Below are 18,412 nucleotides of genomic sequence, written 5' to 3'. Positions count from 1 at the left end.
ATGTGGTTTTGTTGGCTTCATCAGAACGCGACCTCCTGCACGCACTGGAGCAGTTTGCAGCTGAATGTGAAATGGCTGGGATGAGTCAGCCCCTCCAAGTCTGAGGCCATGGTTCTCTACCGGAAAATGGTGGATTGCTCCCTCCGGGTTGGGGATGAGTTCTTGCCTCAAGTGAAGGAGTTCAAGTATCTCAGGGTCTTGTTCACGAGTGAGGGTAGGATGGAGCGGAAGATTGACAGGCAGATTGGTGCAGCATCAGCAGTAATGCGGACGTTGTACCGGACCGTTATGGTGAAGAAGGAGCTGAGCTGGAAGGCAAAGCTCTCAGTTTACCAGTCAATCTTCGTTCCAACCCTCATCTATGGTCATGAACTTTGGGTAGTGACCGAAAGGGTGAGATCGTGGATACAAGCGGCTGAAATGAGGTTCCTCTGTAGGGTGTCTGTGCTCAGCCTTAGAGACAGGGTGAGGAGCTCGGAAATCTGGAGGGAGCATGGAGTAGAGCCGCTGCTCCTTCGCATCGAAAAGAGCCAGTTGAGGTGGTTCGGGCATCTGATTAGGATGCCTCCTGGGCGCCTTCCTTTGGAAGTTTACCGGGCACAGTCAACTAGGAGGAGACCCCGGGGTAGACCCAGATCTTGCTGGAGGGACTACATGTCCAATCTGGTCTTGGGACGCCTTGGGATCCCCCAGGAGGAGCTGGAGGGCGTTGCAGGGGACAGGGACGTCTGGAGTGCCCTACTTAGCTTGCTGCCACCGCGACCCGACCCCGGAGAAGTGGCTGATGATGAATGAACAAATGAATGAATGAATGAACGAAGTGATTTGACTTGACCATATTTTATTCAGCAAAGTTTCGACCACTAAGGTCTTTGTAAAAAAAAAAAAAAACACTGAAAAAAATAGTTGAACCTTTGTTTTGGCTATTAATGTTGCAGCAACTGTTAAGAAATATTTCACAAACTTGTCCAGTCATATCTGCTTGTGAGCAACAACTTTGTTTTTTTTTTCTCTATTTGACTGCTATGCCCCAGGCAGAAAACACTATATGCCATCATTTTTCCTTTTAAACTCTAGCCAATAAATATAGCGTATTCAAAAGAGCTCAAAATTTGAGTACTCGGTCCGCGGTGGTGTAGTGGTCTAAGCATCGGCTTTGTGTTGATGCAGCTGCCCACTGGGGAGGGTTCGCGCCTTGGTCTCGTCAGATCCGACTATGGCCGGACTCGATGAAGCAGCAATAATTGACAATGTCTTCGGGAAGGGGGCTGAGTCGGCTTGTGTTCGTCACATGAATGCGTCTCTGTGTGTGTCGGAAAAAGCAGTGGTTCGGCCTGGATGTGCCTTGTCATGGAAGTGGGGAGGCGTCTCCTTCGAGACTGCCGGCCGGAGAGACGCAGTTGGCGAACGCATGCAGTACGAGGGTGGGTGTTTGAACTAAAATAGGGATCGATTGGCCACTAAATTGGGAGAAAAGGGGAAAAATTAGAAATAAAAAAACCCAAAACAAACATTTGAGTACTCAGGGGCGTCCGGGTAGCACAGCGGTCTATTCCATTGCCTACCACACAGGGATCACCGGATTAGTGTTGTTACGCCCGACCAAGCCGGAGGTAGGCGATTCCCGTGTCACCTCCAGCTTGGTCGGGTGTTCCTACAGACACATTTGGCCGTGTCTGCGGATGGGAAGCCGGATGTGGGTATGTGTGCTGGTCGCTGCACTAGCGCCCATGGGCGGTCGTTCGAGGCGCATGTTCGGGGGGGGGGGTAAAAGGGGGGAATAGCGTGATCCTCCCACTCACTACATCCCTCTGGCGAAACTCTTCACTGTCAGGTGAAAAGAAGGGGCTGGCGACTCCACATGTATCGGAGGAGGTATGTGGTAGTCTGCAGCCCTCCCCGGCTCGGCAGAGGGGGTGGAAGCAAGGCCCAGGACGGCTCGGAAGAGTGGGGAAATTGACCTTTCGCAAAGTACCGCCCCAGAGCGGTGCTTGTCCAATCCTACCTCAGCAACGGTCCGTCAAGCTTTCAAACACACAGCAAAATGCTGAAATGGTGTGCCTATGGGATCTGCAAATCGGATACTAGACATCTGAAAAGTGTGGAGGGGGTGTAATTTTCTTTCCCTTCCCGAAACCCAGAACGCATGAAGCGCAATGTCGGCAATAGATTTGGCAGTATAGCAGACTCCATGGCCAGCGTAATCCATCCAAAATCAACAAAAATACCTGTCTGCTCCAAGCTAAGCTTGCTACTAGCTATTATTGATAGCTAATACAGCTAACGTATTATTACTGTTACTTTTACCCACACTGTGCTGATTTCTTCCTTCATGTTTTGGTGTTTTCCGGCTACTTCCTGGATAGTTCTGAAATGCTTGATGGGCATAGCAACAATAACTAAGGGGGCGGGACTTTGCGAAAGGTCAATTGGCCAGATACAACTGGGGAGAAAAATGAGGGGGGGGGGTTAAAAAAAATCGCATGCTCATGACCAAGCTATCTTCTTGACAGTAATAGCATTGGACATTGTGCATTTATACATACATACAACATCATAACAACAACTTAGTTTTGTGCATTGCCTATGTCAACATTCATGCGACAGCAACACTTCTATTCCCTCATGTACTTTGCAAAGAAAAACATCTCTCAAATTGAGTATTGTATGTTGTCTGAAACTGACCTTGTCCTACACCAACTCTTGAATACACAGACTTTATTCAGATTTACACCTGGACTACTTTTTAGATACATAGACGTCAACATTTCCAATGAATACAATGCTAATACACAAACAGTTTTATAATCTTTTCTTTTTTTGTCTTACTGTTTTAGTGGCCTGGTAAGAGATGCATCAAGTCAAATTCGTGGTGTGTGAAAAGCTTGTATACCTCATCTAGTTTCTGATATTGTGCCTTTAGCTTGACCAGTCAATCATCACAGCCATCGCTGCAGGAGAGAACATGAGAAACAGGAGCCTGGTGAAACAGTGGTGTCGAACGCCAACCATCATGAACCAGGTGTGATATACTGTTTATGTGTGTAGGGGTTTGACAGCCTGAAAACAAGGAAATACAGAGAGGAAGTGTACGTGTGTTTGAGACAGAGCGACAGAATGCATGTGTAAAAGGGCATAAAACAGAGATGGATAGAGAGTGTATGTGTTTTAGACAGAGAAAGAAGGCGTGGGGCTTTTACCCATCCATCTTCTTGCTCCATCATTCCCTCGCTCCATAGGTCTCTCTCTGGAGCCACATTTTTAACGTGTTCTATATTTGTCCTTGTTGACAGACTAATGCAGCATTTTGGAACACAAGCAACCTCTCCATCTCAGGAAACTTAAAAAAATGTAAGTCATTTTATCATGCATAAATAGATAGATAAAATAATAACAGGCCTCCATGCTCCCCCAGCCGCAACCATCTTGTTTCTTGTATTTCTAATCCTCCATCTGTCTATTTGCGCCAGGTAGCCATCTATTTGTGGATAGTTCTCTCTCAGACTTGGCCATAGGTCTGACCCTGCTGGCTTGCTCCCTCCTGGTGTTATGTAGCTGTCTGATACTGCTGGTTAAAGTGCTCAACTCGCTGCTAAAGGGCCAGGTGGCTGGCGCCATAAATACAGTGATCAATACAGGTATGAGTGTTTGAATACTGTGCATACATTATCAGGCATGCATCTAAAAACACTAAGCCCCACACACTAGGGGTTGACCAATATGGTTTTTTTTCAGGGCCAATACCGATTATTGGTAAGTTATGGGGGCCGATAACCGATATTTGGGGCCGATATTCAGTTGCAGTAAATGTAGAAAATGTTGTGCCAAAATTTACAGCAACACAAACCACAACACAAGGCTGCCTTTAAATGAATATATGTTTGATTGAATTTTGTGCAAAACAACACATTTGAAAAAAAAAGTGCATGATGTTCAAGGCACTAGGTAACAATCTGAGTGGAATTATTTTTTAATTAAAAATAAATAAATTCCAAAACATGAAAATGGAATGAATTAAACTGCATTGATAGCAGGAAGTAAACTTTTATCAAACTGAATAATTATAATATTAAAATAACTCCACAAAAATTGGTTAAAGTGTTCCCAGCAGGCTTTGACTGAATTGAATGGAAAAATGTACATTAGTGTCATTATTTTCCCTTTTTCTTATCTTTAAAGTGATAGTTCAGTTTTTTTTTATTTATTTTTTTTAAGTGGGGTTGTATGAGGTACTTATCGACAGTCAGTGTATTACCTGCAGTAGATGGGAGTCTGTGTGCTCCCAGTTTGGAGGTTCGGCAGGAGTCGCCGGCACAGAAGTTGAGGAATGGGACACGGACAAAATGCATTTTAACCACTTAAGAAAAGGCTCACCTAAAAAAATGAAATACGTTCAAGTGTACGCTGTTTTGATAATTTTCACCGCTTTATCTTAGCATCAGAGGGCCCTTTAATGTGGAACTACATTCTCTCAACCGCAGAAAGTCCATATTCCTTCACCTAAGTTGCACCTATACAGCGCACATTATTACGCCACAGATCAGCAGAATCTGATGGACGTTCTGCGGTTGAGAATGTAGTTCCATGTGAAAGGGCCGTCTGACATGTTCATGCACAACACTGACAATAACACTCTGTATTTAACGAAAATATCACACATTAGCTTTCGCCTTTTAGCCTAGTTACATTTGAAGGTTAAGCAGTGGAAACTGTTCTCTGTTGTCGAGCTCATGTCGGACCGACGTTATGCTCTTTGGTGTGTGTGTGGGAGGGGGAGAAAGATGAAGAAGCTAACGTTATGCAGACTAAAATTAACTAATTTACGTTCATTAGTTTGAATTTTACACTAAGTTCACGGTCTTTTTTTTTAATGAGCTGCTCTGAGCTTTAAGAGCCTCCTCCTATCCATCCATCCCCAGCCTGCAATCATTGCCACCTGTGCACAAGTACCGCCCATCCTCATCATCTGGGATTAATGATATTGTATATGACATCAAAATATGTTGTACATGATACCACGTTTAATGACCACCACTTTTAACAATGCGTTACCACCTGACATCGTCGTCTGGCATTAATGATGTTGTATATGACATCAAAACATGTTGTACATGATACCACGTTGAATCAGAATCAGAAATATTTCCTATCACTCCCTCCAGGAAATTTACAACACCGTGGTTCTTCTGTTACTGATGGATGTATTCATCAGTCAGTCAATATTTCAATCAATCAGATTTTGTTTGTATAGCACTTTTCATACAAACAAATGTAACACAAAGTGCTTCACAAAATAAAACATCAAAACCCCCCCCCAGACACACACACACACAAAAAATAAAAGTACAGGCAAATTTTATAAAAGTACAGACAAGTTTAAAACTGAGTTAGTAAAATAAATAAAAGTGCCCTAAACACTGATTAATTAAAAGTAGCAACAGAGCAGAATATATAAAAATAGCAAAATATATAAACACACACACACACACACACACACACACACACACACACACACACACACACACACACACACACACACACACACACACACACACACACACACACACACACTATGAATTTAGCTGTAGGCTGTCTTAAAAAAAGTTATCTGATATCCATAGATTAATATCATCAATACATTGAATTAGGGAATGTATGGGATCTAGGTCATCAGGAGATAGGGATATGTACAGTTGTGAATCATCTGCATAATTATAATAATTTATTTTGTGTTTCTGTATAACATGTGCAAGTGGGAGCATATAGAGATTGAATAGTAGTGGTCCAAGAATCGAACCTTGGGTACCTCACACATTATACCCACTTTGTCCGAGGAAAAGTCTCCAATAGAAACAAAGAACTGACTGTCTTTAAGGTATGTTCTAAACCAGTTGAGAACCGGGCCAGAAAGGCTGACCCATTTTTCTAATCTCTCTAGCAAAATATCATGATCAACAGTGTCGAAGGTGGCTTAAGTATCTTAAGTGCTGCAGGAAATATACCTGCCTGAAGTAGTTAATAATTTCTAAAACATCGTGTGCTAAGCAATTAAAAACATTTTTTTAAAAATGTGGTAGGGAGAGGATCCAAGCAGCAGGTGGATGACCTGAGCTGCCTCACAATATTGTCTAGACTTTTAAGGTCTAGAGTGTCAAAGTGAGACATGACACCAGTGATATTTCTGGAGAACTGGAGGGTGGGTTCATTACCGGATCTTGAAGCACTAATGTTCTGTCTAATGGCAAATTTTGTTATTGAAGAATGTAGCGAATTGCTCACATTTTTCAGTGGACAGCATCTCTGATGGGTTTGGAGATGGTGGATTAATAAATCGGTCAATAGTAGAGAAAAGTACTTTACTATTGTTAATATTTTCATTAATGATTTTAGAGGAAAAAACTCCCCCCCCCCTTTCCTGGAGCTGCCAGGAAAGAGGAAAAGAGGAAGGCCAAAGAGGAGGTTTATGGATGTGGTGAGGGAAGACATGTGGCTGGTGTGACAGTGGACGACGCAGAAGACAGGAAGAAATTGAAACGGATGATCCGCTGTGGCGACCCCTAACGTGAGCAGCCGAAAGTAGTAGATTTTAGTGGAAAAAACACTGTCTGGCCTGTTTAATTTCTTTGCTGTACTTGTTCAGTCTATCCTTGTAAATTTCACGGGGAACCGGAAGTTTAGTCTTTCTCCACTGTCGTTCTGCCTGGCGACAGTCTCTCATCTTAATTGTACTTCATTCAACATAACAGTCATCAAATCCACCGTCGAAATGTTAAAATACATGACAATACACAGAATAAACACCTCTTCATGTTGCACACAAACTGTAGAAACCTAACTATAAATATGTGCGACGAAACATAAAACACATAAATAAAAATACCTCGCTGGCTGCACAAACTCAAGAGGGAATGAGTCCACTTGAACAAACATAAAATCTTCAAACGGGCAATGCAATATCACTTTTAAACTCTTAAGCGGAGTATAAAAACTCCTACTTCACGTTTCTTGTTGGAGGAAATTGCAACAACTCAATGTCCCTATACAACACAGAACGCAAACGTTCTACTTCCTGCGTAGTTTTAATACAAAACGAATCAATATTCATCAAAATAAACTACATAAACAATATACGCAAATAAAACACGTCAAACGATGACGGATTAACAAGGTTGTATATGACATCAAAATGTTGTAGCGAATTCGGGGGCAACCACATGAACTGCCGCGGCCGAGACGCGAACCCGTATCGCCCGCACCGCTGGAGACATCGCTAACCGCTCGACCCGTCAGCCAGCGGCCAACGTGTCTACTTATCCATACACGTTACAATGTTGTACGATACCACGTTTAATGACCGCCGCTCCTCCAGCGCGTTCGTGCGCCACACTGACAGTAACACTGTATATAACTAAAATATCACGCATTAGCTTTTTTCTTTTAGCATACTTACATTTGAAGGTCAAGCACAGTTGTGGAAATTGTGTTCCCTGTTTGAATTGACAACCTGTTGTCGAGTTTATGTCGGACCGAAATTATGCTCTTTGGTGTGTGTGTGTGGGACGGGGAGAGAGACGGAGAAACTAATGTTACGGAGTGAGTTTTGTAACTAACGTTATGGCATGCTTTTCTTACCAACCGAGTGGGTTTTATGGCATCTGGCATGCTCCTCTTACCTTAGAGAAGTGATCTGACTCCTCGATGCTTCTCTTCTGTGTTTGTGTTGTTGGAGCGACTGTCGTGCTGTGCTTCGGGAGAGTGAAGGCTGCGTCGGAAGCGCGCATGTTGCGCAGCGGACCTTTTTTTAATCGGCTGGCCGATAAAAAATATGCCGATAATATGAAAAGTACAAATATCTATGCCGATAATCGGTCGATCCCTACCACACACAAACCGATTACCTAATTTGATTACGCTAAACAGGTAATACATACTGGTTCTCCTTTCTCCATAGATTTCCCCTTTCCGTTTAGCTGGCTGACAGGTTATCTGGCTCTAATGGTTGGAGCAGCCATGACCTTTGTGGTTCAGAGCAGTTCAGTCTTCACCTCTGCTATTACTCCTCTTGTTGGTAAGAATACATGATACACACATATGCGCGCGCACAGACACAAACGTGCATGAATAGGTAGACATTTGAACATTTCTTCCTGTCCAGAATGTTGCCTTGATGACTTAAAGCAACAACTGGGCAGATTGTTTTAATATAACAATTTAGTTATATATTCCATATAATTTAATTAAATATTTATAATTTGTGCCGTTTGTTTCATGCTGCAGTAATACAGTACAAATAGGTGTCACACCAGGAGCAGGAAGAGAGGACCCAGATGCAGACAGTGGAGACAGGCTGGGCGATAGCAATGCTTTAATCAAACAGACTTACAGACAGCAATGAAGACTCAGGACAAGGCATGAACCATCCGGCAACCAAGAGTCAACACATAACTTAGCACAAAAAGTAAGGAAATTTGTGTTTGATAGATTATTTCTTTGTTGTAACAATGCCTCTTGGCAATAAATCTAATATCAGGCGCCTGATTGTCAGCACCTGGGGTACCAGAAGCTCAAAACAAGAGTCAATAGTAACATCAAAATAAGCTGTTTGGCACTGGCAGATCAGATTTGGCAAATTTTTCATGGGCGCAACCCACATACTCAGCTCTGCTGCTCATCCCTCAAATGCATGTTCCTTACAAATGTGGCGCCATTTAAAAGGGAAATAAACAGGCTTTCCAATGGTATAAGATTTATTGCCAAGAAGCATTGTTAAAACAAAGACATAATCTACCAAACACAAATTACCTTACTTTTTGTGCTAAGTATATACGTGTGTGTGTGTGTGTGTGTGTGTGTGTGTGTGTGTGTGTGCGTGTGTGCGTGTGTGTCTGTAGCGATCCGACAAAGTGCCAGGGCATCCAGGGGGAATATACACTATATGGACAAAAATATTTGGACATCTGGCCATTACACCTACAGGAGCTTTTAAATCCCATTCTAAATCCATAGGTATTAATATGGAGTTGGTCACCCCTTTGCAGCTATAAAAGCTTCCACTCTTCTGGGAAGGCTTTCCACAAGATTTTGGAGTGTGACTGTGGGAATTTTTGTCCATTCATCCAGAAGAGCATTTGTGAGGTCAGGCACTGATGTTGGACAAGGAGACCTGGCTCGCAATCTCCGTTCTACTTCATCCCAAAGGTGTTCGATGGAGTTGATGTCAGGGCTCTGTGTGGGCCAGTCAAGTTCTTCCACACCAAGCTCACCCAACCATGTCTTAATGGACAATGCTTTGCACACTGGGGCACAGCCATGCTGGAACAGAAAAGGGCCCTCCCCAAACTGTTCCCACAAAGTTGGAAACATAGAATTGTCGGAAGTGTCTTGGTATGCTGAAGCATTAAGATTTCCCTTCATTGGAACTAAGGGGCCTAGCCCCTGAAAAACAACCCCATACCATTATCCATCGTCCACCAAACTTAACAGTTGGCACAATTCAGTCAGGCAGGTAACGTTCTCCTGGCATCCGCCAAACCCAGACTCGTCTGTCAGACTGCCAGACAGAGAAGTTTGATTCGTCACTCCACAGAACACGTTTCCACTGCTCCAGAACCCAGCAGCAGGGTGCTTTACACCGCTCCACCCAACGCTTGGCATTGTGCTTGGTGATGTAAGGCTTGCATGCAGCTACTCGGCCATGGAAACCCATTCCATGAAGCTCCCGGCACACAGTTTTTGTGCTGATGTTAATGCCAGAGGAAGTCTGGAACTCTGCAGTTATTGAGTCAACACAGCGTTGGCGACTTTTATGCACTATGCACCTCAGCACTCAATGACCCCACTGTGTGACTTCGCGTGGTCTGCCACTTCATGGCTGAGTTGCTGTTGTTCCGAAACGCTTCCACTTTTCAGTAATACCACTTACAGTTGACCGTGGAATATCTAGCAGAGAAGAATTTTCACGAACTGACTTATTGCAAAGGTGGCAGTAGGACAGTACTACGCTTGAATCCACTGGGCTCTTCAGAACAACCCATTCTTTCACAAATGTTTGTAAATCCAGACTGCATGGCTTGCTGCTTGATTTTATACACCTGTGGCAATGGGTCTGAATTAAACACCTGAATTCAATGATTAAGAGAAGCGTCCCAACACTTTTGTCCATATAGTGTATAACGTTGATGAGCCAATCAGGGAGATTGGGCGCAGGTGAGCAGGGCAGGGCAAGAACAGAAAAGCCAATCAGGGAAAAGGGGACAGATGAGTAAAGGAGGGGCAATCAGGTGAATGGGGCAATCATGGGGCAATCAGGGTTACTTAGGCAAATGGGGCGCAGGTTAGCAGAAACATCAATCAGGGGATGGGGACCAGGTGAGCCTTGATGGCCCAGACCACACAACCATGACAATAGGGTGTTATATGCTGGAGCATGGGGCACATATGTTTATATATTTTATTCTTATTTCTATTTCTTATTTTATCTTCTATTTCTATTTCTGTCTTTCTTATTTCTATTTATTTCTATATCTTGTTATCTTGTATCTTTTTAGTTTTTCTTTACTAGAGCATGAGTGTCTTTAATAGGACCCAATTTCCCCTCGGGGACGAATAAAAGTATTTCTGATTCTGATAACAAACTCTATCACAGTCAAACATGCCAGTTAAGTGACTGTATGATGCAGGGTGGCGTTTGTGCCCTGTTCTTTCTCACCGTTTGAAATCATTTGAATATTTTCAATATTCCACCCTATTGTCAAAAGCCTTTCACTGCACTTCTCAATTTCCTGAAGGAACAGGGCAACAACATTGACTGAACTTTGAACTCTTCTCTTTCCCATCATTTCTCTCCTTAACTAATCCTCTTCTCTTTCTCTCTATTGCTCTCATCTCCTTTTTTATTCTTCTCTTCTTTCACAAAATATCTGCACAATTTTGAGTGTCTAAATATGTCGAGACGGTTTACTTCCCTCCTTTTCTCTTACTGCTTTGCTATATTCTCTTCGGGGGTTTATAAGTTACCACCTCTCTTTCTCCATAGTCATGCTTCACGGCTCTGCTGAATGCCTTTGTGCAACATTAACAGAATGAAAACACACAATACTGCATATCTGGACATGCTTGTTGAGGAAGTGATATGCTAACAGGACAATTATGGAAATATCCCCTTTTTTATAGGGTTGTCATTTTTCCATTTCATTTTTCCAGTGCTATCAAACAACTTTAAAGAAAAACAGAAAAAAGGAAGACGAACTACAAATGTTATCCTCTTTATCTAAAAGGAAAACAAACTGATCTTAGACCCTGACATCCATGCACATATAAGATCATATAATACCATTTAATGGAGATGAATGGATTTCTTTGTTTTGAGGGTTGTGAATGCCAGTATTTACAGCGATGGATAAACACTTCACACCAAAACTGGAGAAGCCATTTGGACAAATGGTGAAACATTCAGCTCTTTCGTAACTTGTCTGTTGTTCATTTTTTATACTGTACTCTTAAAATCTTACGACATGGACGACAGACATGAATCTAACAGGACACTTTGCTGATAGGCAAGTGGGTAGATACAAAGTGTTTTGGGGGTGGGATGTCAAACAGCAACAAAAACAACTCAGGCGACATGTCTTTATGCATGCTCAATAATCCAGGTAAGAAAATCACGGAAGGTTGAATCAGTTCATATGGATATAATGTTTATTGTCAGATACATGTGACTCCTTCAGTCTCAACTGACTGCAGGTATCCCCGCCGTTATAAATAATACAGATGCATAACGACCCAAACCAACAATCAGTTTCATATGCAAATATGGGCATGACCAATAACTACAGTTTCAATGGCCAAGTGTACTATTCACAGAGGATTTGGGAATGTTTGCAATCACAGCATTGTAAGATGGTGACAGATATACTCTTAGCCCCCCCCCCCCAGTTCAGGGATGGTCGTTCCTTCTTCACATAGATGGCCTCTTTGACTCCCCGTTCAAACCAGCGTTCCTCCCTATCAAGGATGTGCACATCCTCATCCTTGAATGAGTGGCCACTGGCCTGTAGATGGGTGTAGACTGCTAAGTCCTGGCCTAATGTGTTAGCTCTCCTGTGTTGTGTTGTGCCATCCTCTAGCTCATAGCTCTGAGGAGTAGGAGGCCATGAGTTAAATTTCTTTGTGTATATCAGAGTCATTCAGCAACCGCCTCTGATATTTACTTGTTTTCATGTTTCAAGGAACCAGAAATTGCACATTAGAAAATTATGCAAATAGCCTCTTTAAAATATTCTTTTGTGGAAACCCACGGCTCAATTGCACGAACTTGTTTTTTATAGTATTACAACCCCTTAGGTATGGGTGTGATCAGCATACAGAGGGCTTATCCGCTTACCCTGGGCTCCAACCTGGGAACCACCACCACCGCTATACTGGCAGCCCTGGCAAGTCCGGGGGATAAACTGGTGCTTGCTGTACAGGTACACACATACACACTCACATTTACATGCAGAAAAACCAATAAAAAAAACTACTACTACTACTACTACTACTTTCGGCTCCTGTTAGGGGTCACCACAGCGGATCATCTATTTCCATTTCTTCCTGTCCTCTGCATCTTCCTATGTCAAACAAGCCACCTGCATGTCCTCTCTCACCACATCCATAAACCTCCTCTTTGGCCTTCCTCTTTTCCTCTTTCCTGGCAGCTCCATATTCAGCATCCTTCTCCTAATATACCCAGCGTCTCTCCTCCACACATGTCCAAGTCATCTCAATCTTGCCTCTTTTGCTTTGTCTTCAAACCGTCCAACCTGAGCTGTCCCTCTAATATAATCGTTCCTAATCCTGTCCATCTTTGTCATTCCCAATGAAAATCTTAGCATCTTCAATTCTGCCACCTCCAGCGCTGCCTCCTGTCTTTTCGTCAGTGCCACCGTCTCCAAACTATATAACATAGCTGGTCTCACAACAATATTGTAAACCTTCCTTTTAACTCATGCTGGTATCCTTCTGTCACAAATCACTCCTGATACTCTTCTCCACCCACTCCACCCTGCCTGCACTCTCTTCTTCACCTCTCTTCTGCACTCCTCGTTACTTTGGATAGTTGATCCCAAGTATTTAAACTCATACACCTTCATCACCTCTACTCCTTGCATCCTCACCATTCCACTGTCCTCCCTCTCATTCATGCATATGTATTCCATCTTGCTCCTACTGACTTTCATTCCTCTTCTCTCCAGTACATACCTCCACCTTTCCAGGCTCTCCTCAACCTGCACCCTACTCTCGCTACAGATCACAATGTCATCCGCAAACATCATAGTCCACGAAGACTCCTGCCTGATCTCATCTGTCAACTTGTCCATCACCATTGCAAATAAAAAAGGGCTCAGAGCCGATCCTTGATGTAATCCCACCTCCACCTTGAACCCATCTGTCATTCCAACCGCACACCTCACCACTGTCACACTTCAATTCCCGACTTCCTCATACAATACCACACCTCCTCTCTCACTACCCTGTCATTTGCTTTCTCTAAATCCACAATGGCAATGTAACTCCTTCTGGCCTTCTCTATACTTCTCAATCAACATTCTTAAAGCAAACATCATCACATCTGTAGTGCTCTTTCGTGGCATGAAACCATACTGCTGCTCGCTAATCATCACCTCTCCTCTTAACCTAGCTTCTATTACTCTTTCCCATATCTTCATGCTGTGGCTGATCAAATTTATACCTCTGTAGTTGCTACAGTTCTGCACATCACCCTTATTCTTGAAAATTGGTACAAGTATACTTCTTCTCCACTCCTCAGGCATCCTCTCACTTTTCAAGATTGTGTTAAATAACCTAGTTAAAAACTTCACTGCCATCTCTCCTAAACATCTCTATGCCTCCACAGGTATGTCATCTAGACCAACTGCCTTTCTACTCTTCATCCTCTTCATAGTTGCCCTAACTTCCTCCTTGCTAATCCACCTCACTTCCTGATTAACTATCCCCACATCATCCAACCTTCTCTCTCTCTCATTTTCTTCATTCATCAGGCCCTCAAAGTACTCCAGTACTGCCTAGCTATGTTCTCCCCTGTCACCACCTTGCAGTCTCCAATCCCTTTTAGATCGCGCCTTCTACATAAAATATAGTCCACCTGTGTGCACTTGCCTCCACTCTTGTACGTCACCCTGTGTTCCTCCCTCTTCTTGAAATACGTATTCACCACAGCCATTTCCATCTTTTTTTTGCAAAATCCACCACCATCTGTCCTTCCACATTTCTCTCGACACCATACCTACCCATCACGTCCTCATCACCTCTGTTCCCTTCACCAACATTGAAGTCCGCTCCAATCACCACTCTCTCCTTCTTGGGTACCCTCTCCACCATGTCATCCAACTCACTCCAGAATTCTTCTTTCTCTTCCATCTCACACCCAACTTGTGGGACTTATGCGCTGATAACATTCATCAATGCACCTTCAAAAAATAACCCACGAAAAACCATTAAAAAAACTAAATGTTGGATTTACTTAAAAGTGGTATGTCAACTGGTTCCATACAACCGTGCTAAGTAACTTCTAACCAAACTGATTTATTAATGTGTGCTCAAGATATTAGATATTCCTCAACATAGACACACATACACACACACACACACACACACACACACACAGAGTACAAATATGTATGCATACAAACATATTTGAATGCATATTTAAATTGTGTTATTAATCTCTCCTTTACCTATTTGTCTTGTCTCTCCTGTGTTCTTCTCTCCTGTCTCTTTTGCCAGGTTGCCCTGTGTCATTTTTTGTTCAACGTGCTTGGCATCCTGCTGTGGTATCCTGTCCCAGTGCTCCGCGTGCCCATCCATATGGCCTGTGCCCTCGGCAGATGCACTGCCAGGTTTTTAACTCTACTTTTCTTTGTAATTCACAACCTTTTTTTTCAGTTCAAATGATTCAGAAGAGTCACCAAAGAATGATGTGACATAATCGTGCTGTATGGTTTCAAAGGGAAACCAAAAGTTGCTTATAACAAAAATAAACATTATCAGCAAGTCACATTTATATGTTCTTTTCAAAACACATTAACTATATATGGTAGTTAACATGTCCATTAAGACTGCTGTACAATGGGGCGTCTGGGTGGCGTGGTGGTCTATTCCATTGCCTAACAACACAGGGATCGCCGGTTCGAATCCCATGTTACCTCCGGCTTGGTCGGGCATCCCTACAGACACAATTGGCCGTGTCTGCGGGTGGGAAGCTGGATGTGGGTGTGTGTCCTGGTCGATGCACTAGTAGCTCCTCTGGTCGGTCGGGGTGCCTGTTCAGGGTGGAGGGTGGAGGGGGGATAGCATGATCCTCCCACGTGCTACGCCCCCTTGGCGAAACTCCTCACTGTCAGAACAAGAGAAGCGGCTGGTGACTCCACATGTATCGGAGATGTTATGTGGTGGTCTGCAGCCCTCCCGGGATTAACAGAGTGGGTGGAGCAGCGACTGGGACAGCTCGGAAGAGTGGGGTAATTGGCCAGGTACAATTGGGGAGAAAAAGGGGGAAAATCCCCCCAAAAAAACAGATTGCTGTATAACAAAACTGCAAAACTGCATGACGATCAATGAGGTCTGAATGGAGAAGGGCAGGCGATTATTATTATTACTATACAACAAAAACAGGTTGATGTTTTTGCTTCTGCTGTTGTTATCATTGTTGTTGTTGTTGTTGTTATTGCTTATTAGTGGTACTGCTTTTTTTGTTGCTTCTATTGGTGGTATTGCAGTCTTCTGTTATTTATTTGATGATGAAAAGAATTTCCCAAAGTACAACAAACTACTCAATGAATACCACAGAATTCAAAATAAATGTTTAATTGTAATGACATGTTTGAGGGTAAACCCTATTATCGACAAAATGGTAAACTAAAATAACACACCCATCCATCTACACAGGTACCGCTGGTTCGCGGTGCTCTACCTCCTACTTTGCTTCCTTCTCCTCCCATCCCTTGTGTTTGGCCTCTCCATGGCCGGCTGGAGGGTGCTGACAGGGGTCAGTATACCAGTTGTGTTGGTTATCGTCTTTCTCATTATGGTCAACACGCTCCAGGCGTGGAGGCCTAACTACCTGCCAGTGAGACTGCGGCGCTGGGACTTCCTTCCCTTCTGGATGACCTCACTGCAACCCCTTGATGATCTCATTACCAAAGCAACACTGAGGTGCTGTTGGGGAAAAGGTAATCAGTGTAAATGAGGTATTTCAACATAAAGGGGGACATTTATGAGATGTCAAAAGACTCACATCCACATAAATCCTATCTTCTTTTTATCTTTTCTGCCTGTACCCCGACAGTACTTCACCTCCTGGTTTTCAAATCGCCAAGTTTAATTCAAAGCTGTGAGGATGGAGCCTCAGGCTACAGCCATATTCATCCAGAAAATTTTGGAAAGGCCGTTTTCATGATGAAAGTGGGTCGAAAGTACTCTGCCCATGCTAGCGTTTTCAGGTCATTTTGGTAAAGGTTGCCATCCAGATTGAAACGCTAAAACAATAGAAAGTCTTTCTCAAAGCCTTTGCACAGGACACGAGCTGGCAGCTTTATGCTGATCACATGACAATCATATGTCAGCATTTTTTCGAAAGGCTCTGTTTTTGCCATCCACACTACAGTGTTAGACCGGCGTTTTCAAATTTATCCCCTTTGTAGAATATTTTCAAAAAGACATGTTTTCAATGGCTGAAAACGCCAGTTTAGTATGGCTAGAAGGCCAAAAGGGAGAAAAAAATATTTCTGGCATCAGAGGCGCTACAGTCCAAAGGGGAGAATTCACAGTGGTGTTGTTTTTTGTTTTTCTTGCCCTTTTGTATGTGTTTAAGTCAGAGTACTCTGGCATCGTATGGGGCTGCCGCTTCTCCCTCTCGTACCCCCCTTCCCATCCACCCCTGTATGTTTGTGTAATGTTTATCTGTTGTTTTGTTTCACCCCATTTATTGTAAAGCGACTTTGAGTGTTAGAAAGGCGCTTTATAAGATTGATTTATTAATATTATTATTATTATTATTACCTCAAATGAAACTGCATGGGCAATACCAAATGATAGAATATGAAGGGGATGCTAAGAGAATAGTGGCGGGAGAACTGAAAAATGCATATATTTTGCCAATTTTCTCACCAGTTAGGGTTATAATTATAATTTTTTTTTAAAATGCTAAATCTTTAATGCCCTGCAACGGCATATATTTTAGATGAACTCATTCTCAAACTATAATTTTTTTCCTCACTCCTAGTGTTTTGCTGCTTATTGACCCTGCCTTGGTCTCTGCATTTTGGCTTGTAACCCTTCTAGGTCCTTTCTTTGGTGCCTGTTTCCTTTAGCCTGACCCCTTCTTTGGTTTCTGTTCTATAGCTAGGACTGAAGAGGCTACTGCTGGGCTGATAACAACACAAGCAGACATTACTTCAGCGCCTGGGGCAGAGGGCGGAGCGGAGAGGAGGCAAATTGGTGGTGAAGAGGACATAGATAAGTGCTGTCCAGACAACATGACTGCCCTGAGTTTAATTGAGGAAAAGGACCCAAACAACATGGCAGCCTCTGCTTGTCCGGAAAACCACATTGCTAAATTTGCTGCACCATGCATCACAGAAAACAACACTAACTCTAGTAACTTGAGTGCTCAACATAACATTAGGAGCACATGTTTTTAGTCTCCTTTACAATGTCAGATATATGGGGGGGGTCCTTCATATCAGTAGGACAAGCGCTGCTTTCCCTATGAAACTAGAGTAAAAGTGTTAACCTAAAGAATTTCGTCATCAGTGGTGTATCACAAACTGATTCGTTGAGGAATTTCTTTTCTGTACAGGTATTTTCATTAAAATGTTTCTAGTGACCACCATCAGCGGCCTGGAGGAATTTCCCCAATGTCGGTAACTGTATATTTCAGCAACTGTCCCATAAGCAACCAGGAAAATGCTAATAACATTTCCCAATTTTGCAGCATGTGTAACTCAGATATAAGTCAGAATGTCAAGTGAAAAATAATCACATTGTACAACACTACAATATTTATAACTAATCATACTCCAAAACATTTTAAAGTAGATCACATATGGCTTGTGACAACGCTGTTTGTCTGTTTTACCCAGACTCTTTTGAGATGGGTCACAGTGCTGGTTCCTCCATATTGGAAAGTTGAAATGTGCAGTGAAATGAATTTGTGAAGACCATAGTTTTATTAATGGACATTGAATTCAAAATGGTGGAGAGCCCTCTATTGGTTTGTTTACCAAAATAAAGATTCTGGGCCAGAATGCAGCTTTTGAATGTTAGAAATCTCAACACCTGGCAAAGTTGTCGTTTTGCAGTTGTTATCGATCCACAACTGTTTCCATCCTCTCCAATACATGATGGTCTTTTC

At 42.9% G+C, this 18,412-nt stretch overlaps 1 protein-coding gene across 1 annotated transcript in view; it reads left to right on the top strand.

The window, feature by feature from the left end:
• The window catches only part of LOC130116378 (sodium-dependent phosphate transport protein 2A-like), a 36,695-nt gene extending 18,505 nt beyond the window's left edge, over positions 1-18,190 (top strand). Inside the window, exons 8-16 of the mRNA XM_056284294.1 lie at positions 2,924-3,022; positions 3,294-3,351; positions 3,471-3,638; positions 7,952-8,068; positions 12,343-12,467; positions 14,785-14,897; positions 15,946-16,229; positions 17,401-17,655; positions 18,141-18,190. Of these exons, the coding sequence (XP_056140269.1) occupies positions 2,924-3,022; positions 3,294-3,351; positions 3,471-3,638; positions 7,952-8,068; positions 12,343-12,467; positions 14,785-14,897; positions 15,946-16,229; positions 17,401-17,655; positions 18,141-18,190 (1,269 nt within the window). The remainder of the gene's footprint in view (positions 1-2,923; positions 3,023-3,293; positions 3,352-3,470; positions 3,639-7,951; positions 8,069-12,342; positions 12,468-14,784; positions 14,898-15,945; positions 16,230-17,400; positions 17,656-18,140) is intronic.
• The last annotated feature ends 222 nt before the right edge of the window (positions 18,191-18,412 follow it).

The sequence above is a fragment of the Lampris incognitus genome, chromosome 8 (genome assembly GCF_029633865.1).
Source record: "Lampris incognitus isolate fLamInc1 chromosome 8, fLamInc1.hap2, whole genome shotgun sequence".
Lineage (NCBI taxonomy): Eukaryota > Metazoa > Chordata > Actinopteri > Lampriformes > Lampridae > Lampris > Lampris incognitus.
The sequence above is the reverse complement of the archived record's forward strand: the minus strand, read 5'-3'. Positions and strand labels throughout refer to the sequence as shown.